The sequence below is a fragment of the Serinus canaria genome, chromosome Z, assembly GCF_022539315.1.
Source record: "Serinus canaria isolate serCan28SL12 chromosome Z, serCan2020, whole genome shotgun sequence".
NCBI classification, from domain to species: domain Eukaryota; kingdom Metazoa; phylum Chordata; class Aves; order Passeriformes; family Fringillidae; genus Serinus; species Serinus canaria.
Window position 1 is genome coordinate 55,286,572 of NC_066343.1, and position 14,957 is coordinate 55,301,528.

At 33.3% G+C, this 14,957-nt stretch overlaps 1 protein-coding gene across 1 annotated transcript in view; it reads right to left on the bottom strand.

Annotated features, from left to right (window-relative positions):
• Window positions 1–14,957, bottom strand: part of CWC27 (CWC27 spliceosome associated cyclophilin) — a 93,605-nt gene that overhangs the window by 18,171 nt on the left and 60,477 nt on the right. The window contains exons 11-12 of the mRNA XM_009098177.4: window positions 10,906–11,003; window positions 1,603–1,712 (exon numbers count right to left, since the gene is read on the bottom strand). Coding sequence (XP_009096425.2) covers window positions 1,603–1,712; window positions 10,906–11,003 — 208 coding nt within the window. The remainder of the gene's footprint in view (window positions 1–1,602; window positions 1,713–10,905; window positions 11,004–14,957) is intronic.

Consider the following 14,957-nt stretch of genomic DNA (forward strand, 5'->3'; position numbering starts at 1 on the left):
GCATTTACTTTCTTTATTTTCTGTCTATTCTTCGTTTAAGGTGAGGAAGAGGAAAGTTTTGAGGATATTTGGGCCTGCAAATCATTCTAGTTCTATAGCTTTCCATACTATTGTAAACAAACACTATACTTGCAACACCTGAGACAGCAAATCTTTGCTGAGGTCATCACAGAAGGAAACAAACTCCAACCGACCCTTTTAATATGAAACAGTGACCAAAATAAGCCACATTCCTTGTGTCCTGTCTAATTTTCTTTGGTGACAGCATTCCTGTGAATAGACATGATGATAGAAATAATTTTGAAATATCTTAGTAGGCATTTTTGCAGTGAGTCACTAGATGCTATACTGTGCTTTGAATAATTTTATCATTTGACCCTTGCTGAATAGGAGGGTTAGGACTTCCATTATCTAGTATTTTAGGGAAAGATACCTTTTCTCCCTTTTCCTTATCTATTGCACTGAGGATGGAAAATGGTATTGTACTGTAGGATAAATTACAAGGGGTGTGAGACAAGAAGGGGCTCTCCACAAGTGAAATGGATTACAGAGAACTTGATTAAGTATTGTTGAATAGTTGCCAGCAGAGTTACATAAATAAAAATTAAGATCTCCTAGAATATATATCCCTATCATCTCATCTTGTTTTCTGGTGATGTTCAGGACAGGGCTGATATAAATTCATTAGACATGGTTTTAAGTGCCTTGATCCACACTGCCAACAGAGCTTTAGTACTCTTTGATTCAAAGATAATGGGATTTTGAATGTACAAAGTTTCCATAAACTTCTTAGTTTAGGGCTAAATCAGCTTGCTGCATATATAAAGGTTTGCCAAATGCTGCTTTGAAGTTACTAAGCCTCAAGTTTCCAACCTCTTCTAGATTCAACATGTGAACAGGAACATCTTTGTAGCTGAACTGACATGCATTTACAAACCAATGTGTTTGACGTACAGCACACATTTTACGTTGATGGTATTTCCACTTCATAGGCAGTTTCATCTATTTAACCATTTCAGACTTTTCTACTTTAGAAAAAAAAAAGCCTTTGTAAAGCAAACCTTACTTTACTTATATTTGCTTACTAGAGCCTACAGACATGCTAACTAATTTTGAATAATATTTTAAATTGTATTTAAAACAGTCTCTCTTTTTAGAGTGCTTATAAGCAATTTCTTACATTTCACAACAAGAAGTATTGATGAATTTATTATTTTTAAACCATAATTTCAAATGTTAAAAATCAAATGCCAAATATGTAAACTTCTGTCCCAGTGTTATCTTGCAGCAAAGAAAGCATAAGGTGAAGAAATGCAAATTCTTAAAAATGTAATCAAGGACACCTCTTCATGACTAGTATTTTCTTTCAGGAGATTTTAGCAACTAAACTGAGAGCCCTTTCAAGCACACATTGAAAATTCAGTCACCTGTCTACCTCGGTAACTAAAATATTTATTTTTATGAATAATAACTTTCTTTTAATAGAAAAGGAAATAACATATTTTAAAACTCTGCTTTTATACAAATGAATATATAAATGTATTCAAAAATGAACATAATTGATTTTCTGGATTTTTGTTGCCCAGGCTGTCAAACTATTACCTGATCTTCACGGGAAACTCCTTTCTTTGGCTGCTGCTTTCTCTTGTCTTCATATTTTCTCTTCTCCTGAAGGTATTCTTCAACAACACTGTTTGGAGCAGGTTCCTCCTCTGAATAAGGAAACATATTTGGTTAAACAAATTTAGTTTGGTTTCATGATTTAGTGTCTTTTTGGAGATAAAATACCAAGCAAAACACTCCCATAAAACATTTCAGTTGCACTGCTTTCTCAGCAGTAGAATGATTTGCTACTTGCTGAAAAGAAAAACACAACACTGCACTGGGCAGAGAATGAGTCAAAAGATTTTTCTTTCAATTATATTTTACTAAGGAGCCAGGGAAAGCAAGATAACGGAAATAAAACCTCTGATGAAAACTGTTGAAATTCCTTTAACCAGATGACCCTAATTTCTGAAGATCTTTCTTGTAGCAGTTGAAATGCTGTTTATTAATATTCTGTGACTATTTGTTCAAAAATTAACAAATACAATTTATAGAAAATGTCACAGTTTTCCTCTTTTGTAGGCTGAAGTAACCACAACTCAAGTCCTTGATTCTGCAATATGGAAAAAACTCGGTAACATTTCAATTCTTAACAGAGTCTATGTTGTCAATCAGGATTAAACTCTTTTTTTATATAACTCTTCAGGAATAAAACTCTTTTTTATAAAGTAATATATGGATAAGTCAAGAGCTACTCCATCTTTTTTTAACAGTGTCTGCACCGCAGAGTATTCACTGTCCCATTAAATTATTAATGAATAAATTATTCATTAGTAGTTAATTGGGACAAAAACTGAACTGGAAAATTGATCAACACCGTACTTTCACATTATCTTCTTCTTCTTGAACAGCATTAAGACATTGTACATATTGATTTAGTATACTTAAAATTTATGTACACATATTTACACAATTGTTATTACTGGTAACAAACAGAAGAATAAACCTCCTGGATGTCCGATTGCAAATGATGAACATTTGCAAATTACAACATTTTTGGAGAAAATTGTTTCAAGATATTTCAGGATATATGGCCTGGTGAACTGTAAATCTAAATGAATTTGTTGTTACCAGGTTTTCTGGATGACTGCTGACAGCTATACAGGAAAACTTTCTGATTCCAAACTAAATTTCTCTTGCGACTCAAGTTTTCTATGAAGTTTATAAACACAGCCGTTTGTAATAAAATGAAATAAATTTGTATATATGTATATAAAATACTTGTTTACATATTTCTACAAATAAAATATCTTATTTCTTTTTTATCTTAACTTCTACATTGCATTTTAACAACATTTAAATGCTTTCTACATTGTATTTAAAAAGTACCAGGGAAAATAATCAAACATACTTAATACCATTCAGAGCTGGGGTTTTTTGCAGTTTTCCAGTTGATATGTTGGATATAATCATGTACAGAGGATGACAGGTACCAGCAAGTCAAAGAAAGAAAAACCCATCTTCCAGAATGACCAAAATATATAAATGCATACACACACACATTTAGGGATGATTGAACTGAAGCATGAATGAAATCAAATCTGCCATAAAGTCTCATGCAGCATAGTATCAGATGAGCTGAGGAGAACAGAAGTTCATGAGAAAACTCCCACTTATAATAAAAAAGCTCAATATTTTCCCCTACTATGTCATTCTCTTCTACTAATTAAAAATCTTGTTCTTAATTCAAGACCAACCCCTCATCAAAATACTGCATTAGTTTTAGCACAAATGCATGTACCCAAAGTGTTGACTATCTGGAAACAACATAATATCTTCTTTTACTAACATTTAGCCCCTAGATAAATAATTTGAAGTACAAAACCTTCTGCTTCCTTATGAAAAACAAGCTTTCAGGTGACATTTAGCTAAATGAGTGCTTTGAAGGGAATCACATTTACCCCATGATGAATATAATTGCCCATCTATGACAAGTAAAAGAATGAAAAGAATGTTCTTGAACATATTTGAAAATGCCAGTCACAAACTGGCTGCAAACATTTAAACCTGAAATCCACTCTTTGATGTACCCATGCTGAATTTAAAGATGTGACCCTTAGTTACATAGATCTTTTGACTAAAATTTAGTGTAATGTAGTGCAGCTCAAATACAATTCTTATACAAAAAGGGTAAAATTTCCCTGAAGCTGTGTGTTTATGTGTTTTTATTACACTCCTATGTGTGCCACTTACTATTATACAAGTAATTTAAATTTCAGTTAAAGCCTTCTTTTGATATTATTGTTTCTTGGGTCTCTGCCTGTCAGAGGCTTTCTAATCCTCAACTTCATGCTCTCTGCCTCCTAGAAAAGCCTTTTTAAAACTCAGACAAAAGATAATCAGATCCACTTGAACTAACTTCAGAGTGACTCAACCAAAAGAGCTGTACCCTTGTACTCATCATAGTTTTCCAACTTTCATTAAAATTATTTTAAAACATGCTTGTATTTCTTCATGAAGTCCTACAACCTATCACACAACATTTAAAGCAAGCAACAAAACAGGAAGGACTTCCAAGAGCCCCTAAGCCAATGGGTTATTAACATTTTAAAACTTGAAAACTCCAATGATTACAAAACTACAGAGTACTTTTTAATAGAAACTATATATTCAGTTTTTGATAAGCAGAAGTTGTTTGATAAAATTACTTTGTGTCTGACTGGTAACCAGTAATCAAGGAAAAAAGTCCAGAAGAGAGAGACTTGGTGGGAAGAAACCTTCTTAAATGTAAAAGTAGACTGCTGTCTACTACTTCATATCTCCCAGTCTGCAACCCAGATTCACTGCAAGTCTTTTGCAGCTGAATTGAAAATAAGAAGAACAAAAGCACTTAATCTTCATATCAACCTTGACAAATTTAGGTCCAGATTGCTCATTCAGCAAAAGTACAAGGATCATGACTTTGATATTAATCTCCTTAATCTAAGAGGATTTATCTGAACAAAAATTAATGAAAAATGGCAGGGATACACAGAGGTAAAATAACAAATAAATTCAATTTAGGTATCACAAGATGCAGAAGATAATTTAAGTTACAGGAATCTTGTTCCCTAGGAGGATCTCACCACAAACAAAATGTAAATAGCACGAAGCAAAGAATTTCTTCTTTAGTTTGAACAAGCTGTTGTGTGTATTCCATCAGGAAGGAAGGTGAGGGGGGAAAAAAAGAAAACACATAACCTTCCTTATTGAAAATACATTTCATCCTACTTTCAAAAGAATTTATAAGTACTTTGCTATTTATGTAAGCTAGCTTGAGTTACTACCAAGAAAGTCTTCATCTTACTGTGTCAAAATAATTTATTTCAGACAGATTCTTCTATCCTGAAATTATGGCCAATACATGCCAACATGATGATGTAATCTAACCTAAAACTTTGGGTTTGGGACATGGTTTACAGTGATAGCCTAAAACTAAGGAGGAAATTCTAAAGTCTTTAAACCAGAAAGGAAGATATTGATTATAAAAAAAATATGAACGACCTTATTTTGCTCACACTTAAAAAAGGAACTGTTCAAATGAGGTCCGTTTTTAACTACCAAATGGAGGAAGTATAACAAAGGCAAAACTTGATCCAAGGGCATTGAACTGAAATGAGTAGATTGTTTAGGAATGATCAATTCCTAATAAGAAGTGAAGCAGAAAAGAAAGCTTGGTAATTTTAAGCTTAATTCCTAAAGCATCTGGTACATTTAACATAACAAACACTCCACAAAAAATGTATTAGAAGTGTTCTATTTTTAAAACTGCAATTTTATCCTCCACTAAATGAAACCAAGAAATATGAATTCTAATTCAGCTGCCTGTGGTAGATCAGAACAGCATGATCACTGCTTATGCTCACATTGATATTGCTCTTGAAGACTGGGCTCCATTCCTAGCACTGGAGGTAGTGTAATTTTGCCATAACGAGTCCACCAATTGTAGCACAGATAAGGTACAATTTGACGCAAATGCAGGTCTGAGAGTATGCGTGCACAAACCTTGTAGTAATTAGTGTTCTTGTAATTAGAATCTGTATGGAATTCTACAGATTTTATTTCCTTTTAAGAAAGAGATAATGAAGCTGTGCATAAAACACTTGTTGGAAAATGAAGGGAATTTGGTTTGGTGAAAATATTACCAGAAACAGATGAAGGGTAGAAAAAATACATATTGTGACAGAGAAAAACATCCTGATTCTGAAGATTTAATGTAACCATAAAAAAGCAAGATCCTGTAGCATTGAAAAGCATTGAAAATTATGATTTTTCTTTGATGAAATACAGCTAGCATGAAGATATTTACACACACTTAAGTATTTTAGATAACAAAACATTCTGGATATTCTAAAGCAATCCCATTAACTATTGTAATGAAATCTTCATATGTAATCATGACTTTATGCAGAACTGAGGTAAGAAAACAAGAAAAATGCACAAAGATGCACATATAAAAAGGTATCCCAGTTAATTTAGCGGGGTTTATGTATATTTGAAATGTAGTGGCCCCATAAAATTTCCTCAGTATCCAAAATGCATTCTTTAGCAACTCAGATGACACATTTCATATGATAAAATACCTACTGGACAGAAATTCCAAAAAAAATGCATGGCATAGCTAGACTAAATACCAAAGGGTCAAAAAACCTCAAAAACTTCTTGTTTGAAGAGAAAGTAATTACGATTTAATGTTTTGGTGAATTAAAATAAGGGATCTAAAACACATTTCTGTATTACTTCAGTATATTCCATCAATATTCAGTTTATATTGCATTCTTTTGGAATTGTAAGGGTAAGCAGTACTCATTTTAAAAATCTTACTGAGACTGAAATCTTATAAAGAGAAGTTGTTTTTGCTCCAAACCAAATAAAATCTTTATAAATTATAAAAGAAATTCCAATATGCCATAATATTTCAGGGATTAAAATAGAATTCCTATCAGAAGTTACAAATACAGAACTTAGACACTTTGGATAATTAATAACCAAAACAAATACTTCATTTCTTCCAGAATTAGGAAAAAATTATTACAGCTTTAAATATTATGTAACTGAAGCTTAAAATACAGTTTACTGTAAAGAAGTGTAAAAATTAATATACCAGAAAAAAAAAAGAAATACTTTTATGCTTGAGAGACTTAGTAACATACTGTCCTGTATATTTTTGCTCAGGACTAGTTCTACTTATGTTTTCTACTTAGGTTTTCTTTGCACCTTCAAGAACTGTTTAATTAATGTCACTATAGCTCTGGCCTGCCTAAGATTCTAAAGAGCCACTGTTTGCCAGGAAGTTAGGTAAGAGTCAGGAAATATTTATCAACTGTGACCAATTGAATAGATTTGCTTACAGAATGAGCTTCCATGGTTGGAGTGAATACTAGATTTTCAGTTTGCTACAGTGAAAAAAGCAACAGTCCTAGAACAAACTTACTAGTTCATTTAGCAAACTCAATAAAATCTTACAAGTAATTCCTAGAGGTTCAAAACACTTATCTGAAACACCAGAACAGATTTGCAAAACAGTGTGAAATAAGTTTTTAGCAAATGCTTTCTCAACTTTGGTAGGCACATGGTCCTAGTCTAAAATACAGTCAATTTTCAAATTTTGATGGATTTTGAGTACACGTTTAAGATTATTACTGGAATCAAAGCTGGTTTAGAGTGAGGTTTTGTCCTCTTTTCTTCTGCAGACAGCGAGACAAACAGAAAAATGTATTCACTTTAGCAGGAAGGAGACTGCACAGGGATGCTGGGTATTAGGAGATGTAAAAAAATTGTGAACAGAGGGAGCAAAGAAAGTTTTGCGAAGATGACAGATGGATATTTTGATAAAATGCAGCTTTACTATATATAGTGAAAAAAATCTTCATACTTAATGAATTTATGCTGCGAAATTCCCAAAGCATCAAAATTTGATGGTTTGTTATTTTTGTTATTTTCAGAGGGTTCTGAAGGGTCCAAAACCCTATTAAAGTCCCAGACTTCAAAAAAGTATCTTTCCATGTAAGACAGGGCTTAATTCTTTGATTGCCCCTGATATTACCCAGACTTTAAAACAGAACTGAAATAAAACATAATGCTACACTGGGACATTTGATTTTGAGAATTTTCTAAACATTTTAATAATTTGATTACCATATCACAATAAAAAAAAAACAGAAAATGCCTCAGAACTACATGCCTCAGTAGAATTCTTACCCTTGAATGTTGGTTTTTACATTAATTGTTGGGTTTCCATATTCAGACAGTATTTTACAGCTCTTCTGTTTTCTCATGTATTAAATTTCATAGTCTACAGATTATTTGTCCATTTAAAAAAATGTTCTAACAAGAAAAACTAAAATATTACTTCCTAAATACTTCTACTGTTTAAAAGTGACATATAATTAATGGGCAGAAGCTGTATGTCTGAAGCAGATTTCATTGAAGTATATTCCCAGGTTTACTCTACAGAACTTTGAAAATTCAAAAGATCTTTTCTGAATATTTGACTAAGTACTTCAAAATGCTGAACTAATTCAGCACTCAAATGATAGTGTTTGATGTAATTTCTGGCATCACTACAACAAATGTCACATAAAAGAAAAACATCTTATTTAAAGTAAGGTCTTGACAGCAGTCTGGCATAATCAACAATACTATTCACAAATTGGAAGACTGGTTATAATCAAACATGTACGGAGGGAATTAATTTTTTTCTCTGACCTCTTGAAACAATGTAAACACTTAAATTTTCACTCTCCAATCTTTCTTAATTGATCTAATCTCCAAATACAGAAAAATAGAAGGCTATGTATAAAACTAACTATTTGAAGAAGAGATACTAAATGTGATGCCAATACTAATAAAGATCTGTGCAGTAAACTTAAAAGATGTTTCATGCTGCTGATCCATCCTTAGCACCCTCTTAGAACAAGACCCAGTCTTGGCCAGTATGACCTAAGCCTTATTCTCACCATTCTGTGATCTTCAGTGAAATTCTCCCACTATGGCTGTAAGTTCTGGCTGTGATGTAGTGTTTATTAATCAAGAACAGAATCACACTAATGTGGTTACATAGCCTGTGAACTAACATTTTTTCCTAATGCAGCCAGCTCAAAGCATAGTCAGACAGAATGCAAGTGTCTGCACCATCTGCACAGGCATACCCGATACAGCATGACAACTCCCCATCCCAAACTCCCCAAGAGGATAGGCAGAGAACAATGGAAAAATCTACTGCTAGTTAAACATCAACTTCCTGATAGAAGTATTTTTAAAATATGTACAAATTCATATATGTAAACTAATGTGGAATAAGTAAACTATTGTATGTTTAGCAGACTGTCTTCCATATTGATAGCTCTACTATACTCAGTAGAGCTATCAGGCCAATAAATATAAAATGACTACTAAGTGCTTTTAACTTTGGGGCAAAATAATTTATTTGGTACAACATTTCTGTTAGAGTTCATTTTATTAAACATAAAGTCTTTCTACTATTTTCATAAAGTCTATTCTACTATTCCTCAATTGTAAATTCTATTTCACTATAAAGGTATGATTCATTCCTTTGACTTGAGATTTCACCCCTCCATCCCCCTCCCTACATAAATTACACATATCTTCAAGTATCTCCTAATAAACTTGTCCTGTCCTGAATAGTGTTCTGCTAGTTTTGGGCAGTTTTTTCCATTTTAATTGAATTGTTCATTATCCTTTTTGGTGGTACAATACTTGGAAATGAGTGCAACAGTACAACCACACTTTTACAGGTACTGCATTTGTAGCAACAACCACACAGTGACAGCCACATGAGAGTGTAAATTCATGTTCAGTTCGTTTTCTAGTACAAACCTGAAAACTTTCACTACATTTTTATTAATAATTTTATCCTTTACTACTTGCATCTCATTTAATATCCTTTTCAGTTTGCCTTAAATTTTAGAACATGTTTATTTTAAAGATTTTTAGTTAGGTCCTCCACTGACTAGGTCAATAGGTTCTTTCCTGCCATCCATCTCTCTCAACAGGTACTGGAACAGACCCCTTCCTATCACAAAAGGAAAGCCAAGATTATTCAAGATTTTTTGTACCATTAGCTATAACCTGCAGATTTTAATCTGATTTAAGGCCTTCCTACTATTTATTTCAAAGAAAATAGAAGCCTCCCACCAACTGTGGTATATAAGCTCCCTTTGCTTGAATAGAAGGTATCCTTCTATCCTTCTATGGAAGTAACTATTGCCCAAGAATTACTTTATTCTGTCACTGTAAAGGTGAATTTCCTCAAATTACAAAGTCCGCTGACCGGCACTAGAACAGGGATAAGTTAAAGCAATAGTGTAAGAACTGCCATACATGGCACGATTCAAGACAAGTTATCACATATGTTCAAAAGGACTACACTTTACCTTTGCTATACCTCTACTCACAGTTCTTTTATTACATGGCTAGTGACAGCATTCATTATTTTACCAGTGAGAGCTTATATTCTAGTGATTACTAGAACATTTTCAGAGTCAGCCATATTTAACACTTGGTGCCAGATTTCATAGACAAACTCATGATAATGTATTTTTTTACTTTGTCAAAATTCTGTTATTCAAGAGAGTCCACAAATTTTTCTAAAAATTACGTTATATTTTATACCACTCTTGTAAATTCTGTGTTATCTGTATTTTGAAAAAAATAGTTTTATATTTTCTTTCATATTTCTATGGTACTGAGAACTGAACTAAGAATCTACTCTAAAAGTGTGTTTTGCAACCCCACAATGTTTAAAGACACTTTTTTCACTGTTTCTTCAGTTTGGCTAATGAAGGGTGTTTACATGCTATTATAAACTTAGTAATTTACACAAATTTAAAAATAAACAAAATGTAAAAACTGTCTGACAAAGAAGAGGGCAGCTGAAGATCCCGTTTTGTTAAGGTTTAAGGAAAATAAATATGGTAGTGACTTTGTGAATTTGAGTTCCATCAGCGTCTTATGACATATGAAAGTTTGAAGTCAGTACCTTTGAGTTCAAAGTTAACCATCTGCATTTAAGAACCTTTCCAACTCAGAAAGTCAAAAAGAGCTTGCAAGTCAAGAGGTCACAGCATGGATGTAACTAATGAATACTTAGAAGGAGAAATACTACCTGATTTGAGAACAAAAGCTACCTATACAATTTCCTTACATACCGGCATTGTTACATTATTACCATCCCTATGGAAAGAAAAAAAAAATCTACATTTCAACAATAGTTCACATTTATGTACATTTATAAAACACAAAACCAAAAAACTCTTTAAAACCAGAATGTTAACAGGAGATCTACACAAAACCTCTCACCTTCCTTCTCTTTGGGTCTTAAAGCTCTTTCTTCTTTTTTGTGCTTTGCTTCCAGCAGTTCTCGTTTCAGCTGTCGGGCCTCCTTCCGTAGCTCCTCACTGCAAAGAGAAACATTTAAAGGAATATAATCTTCTGAGATATACAACTACTCAGAAGAAACAGAATCAAAATTAATGGACAGTAGATTTTTGATACAAACAAGGGGAAGGTACGGACTCACTGATGCTAAGAGCATGGCTTAAAAATCACTTAGGACCTCAAAAGTCCATATTTTCATTAGCAGGGACAACAAAATAATATTAACAGACATCTTACTTTAAGACCCCATTAGAAATATGTTAGGGAAATGAATAATAGAACAAGGAATCCCCATTTGAATTTTAACATTCTAATTAGCCATGAAAAGCACATGAAGAGAATCTGAAATAGAGGTACTGCCAAATAATATTGCATGTGTTATAAAATTTAGTTTGCTCAAGTAATAAATCTTCATATTTTTCCTGGATTTTTTGGCTGGACAAGCAATGCAGTTGTTCAGTGACAAAGACATGAAACGTATGTAAGCATTTATTGTTAGATATGAAAATTAATTTCCTTCTACAAATACCTAAAGGGATAACACTAGAAAAAAGAAACTAAAATTTTCAAATCATTGTGCCAACAAAATATTTTTTGTCATAGAATCACAATTTTTAAGGGACCTCTAAAGATCAGACAGTCCAGGTTCCTTGTTCAATTGAGGGCCAAATACAGGAGGATGCTGAGAGCACTGTCCAGTCAGGATTTGAATATTCAAAAATGGAGACTCCAAAAAGTCTCTGGGCAACTACTTCTTAACCTCCCTCAATGCAAAAAAAGCTCTTCTGTAAACTGAATTTAAATTTTTTTTCAGCTCATGCTGATTTGCAACCATCTAATGGTTACCTGTGGAAAAGAACTGATAATGAATTCCAACTTTTTGGATGTTAGAATTTGTATTTTGCACTTTTAAATTTTTTTAGCTTTAAATTAGGTACTGGTTGATTTAAATTTCATCACAATCAATGAACTGCAGAAATTATTACAATGCAGGAACACGGCATGCAAGCATTTTTCCCCTGCAGTTGTTTTATGTACCTTAATTTTCATCTGTAATACCACTATGGACTACACCCTTTTCTAAGAAAAAGACTCGAACTGCTGGGTGATGACTACTTTTGATTTTCATTGTCATTTGTATGTATGCACAAATACATAAAAGCACTTGCAAAAAACACTAGCAAAGAAGACTATCACTGTAGTTATTCAGCCAACCACATCAGGAGGTCTTTATTTTCAACAACATGGCAGAAGCAACACCAAGAAAGATTACCAGTTTTTATGAAAAAACTACAGATCTACTTTTCTACCTGAAAAGAAAATTGTAGGGGAAAAAGAGATAGAGATTTTTGATACAAGTTTCTCCATTACTTTTCTATAAATTTGGGGTAAAACTGTAAACAGCTGCATTTCAATACTATTACAGTATATGGCAACATTTTCTTATTGAAGTTGCACAGCAGGAATAAAACACATCAATAAAACATTGTATGTTCAAAATATTTAGAGTGACAGACAGTGACTGCAACACAGAGAGAGTGAGTTACAAACGGTACTTGGGAATAACAGAGTCTAGCACATCAGAAGTTTCCTGTAAGGGGGACCCCCTTAGCCTTTCTCTTAGTTAGCTAAACACTATTGCAGCATGAACAACGAACTAGCTAGTGACTATTATTCAGCCCCCCCACACCCTCTTTTTCCCCAGCTGAAAGAGGTTTTTGTACAGAACACAGAGAATCTTAACTCTTAGAAAGTCTAACTCCTAAATATTTCTTCAAGACCTTTCTATGATCAGTACTAGGTCAACAAACAACTTTGATACTTGGCTCTTTACAGACTCCACACTTAGCATGTTTTTATTTCTAGGTGACTTTGTCAGATCAGGTTGGTGAGAAAGGCAATAATTTAATCTTTGATGCCTGTCTTTGCACGCAATAAATTTGCATTCAGGTTTCACATAACATAGCTGTTAGTTTGTTTGCAATTGCCTGCTATCCCTGGAAGTTTCTACTGCTATAAAAGCACACCTCTCTGCTCCATTCTTGTCTCATTGCTCCCTTGATTCCACAGCTACAGCAGGCTTTCTTCTTGCTCTTGCTTTCTGCTTCTTTCTCTTTTTCCAAGTTTCTGCAGCCTGGAAACTTCTACTCTCTACATGCGGAGATACTGCCAGAACAGATGTAACTTTCCTCTGCAGAAGACTGAAAAGGATCTAGCCAAATGGTTTGTAACACCAGAATTTTCAGATTCTACTCTGAACAATAAAATTATTTTAACTACAAAATTTATAGTGATATTCCATTTGAATTCCTGGTTCAGTTGTGACTTGGTTTGATAGGATTGTGAACAATGAACTGATAAGAACTCCAGATATTAAGAACTATGAGTACTTAGGTAACTTTGTGCTGACATCTAGTTACACCCTGAAGACACCATGTATGGCAACAGCATCAGCTTTCCTAGTAAACTATCTGAATGCACAATCAAGAAACAACAATTCTACATTGTTAATTATGGTCACCACTCTGACTTCTCTTCAGCAGATTAATTCATACTCTTTTTAAAGATCTCTTTTTAAAAGAAAGAATGCTCTCCTAATATTCACTTTAAACCCTTCTGTCTAATCCAGAACTCCCTGCAGTATTTCCTTAGTCCTTCTGAAGATGGAATTTGGAATCAGATATACTGATAGGCTTCAGCTTTCCCACAAGTCTCTGCTGGTGGTGCACTCTGTTCCTAACTCAAAAAGGAACATAAGGTCAACATAGCACTAAACACTCATTTTCCACAACTCTCAATTCACCTCTTGGTCATTTCTTTACAAAATGTCATTCAGCAGTTGTACTGTCCTGCAGCTACAATCTGCATTTTTGATAGCCAGCTGTGAAACCCAGCATTTAGTTATGTTACAAGTGCCAACTTAGGTATTAAATTCAAATTATCCGTAATATTCTGTTGACACGAACTCTATTAATTTCTAATGAGGGCTTCTAAAAAATAAAAATAATAATGTCACCAGCTTTCAAGTAAATGCTTGATACAAACCTATCTGTACTATAAACACTGCAGAAGTTCAGTTATTTCTTTAAATCAAAAAGTCAACACTTTCTGAACCTGTATCATATAATTCCCTGCCTCAGGTTTCCCCAAAAGACAATACAGTTATTTACTACCTACAAAATCATACTAACTTGCATTAATTTTAACTTTGGTAATTTCTTTTTCTTCTGAAGAGTGTACAAAGCCATTCTATTATGCCATTCTACCTATTTAGGAGTGAAGGAAGGCTAACTTTCCTTCATTTCTCTGTATCATACCTATCACAATGAAATAGTAGTTCTGTTCTTTGAATTCTTGTAGTTTTCTAACTTTTATTAAAATGAACTCTAGTAATACAGAAAGCATTACATTTTCACCGAAGTTCTTACACTTAAGTTAGCTAACCCTGTTATCTGAAAATGTTTAATCTTAAAAGATATCGGAGGAAATGTTTGAGAACAGCCGTACTGAGAAGGACTGGGAGGTGCTCATGGATGAGAACATGAATATGATCCATCAGTGTGCATTCTAAGCCCAGAAAGCCTGCTGTGTCGTGGGCTGCATCAAAAGCAGTGTAGCCCCAAGAGATGGAGGCTATTTTCTGCTGTTATCTTCTTAATAACATATATTCCACACCTCAACTTTCTTGTATGTAAACATATGTATATATATGATTTTTCTTCTGTATTTTAGATCAGAATAATACTCAGTTAATAAGAAATAAATTCAGTTGGAAATTTAGCCAAATATTTTAGGTTAAATGAATAAAATTGTTTCTAAGTGCCATGTACTGAAGGTGTTTTTCTGAAAGTAATTAGGGTCTTCTCTATTGACAATGTAGATTTATTCAAAAAAGAGAAGTTCTGTATTTGACTTCACTTTGGCAAAAGAAAAGAGAACTGATTACAGAAATAAACAACAATTGTGGCTTTGGT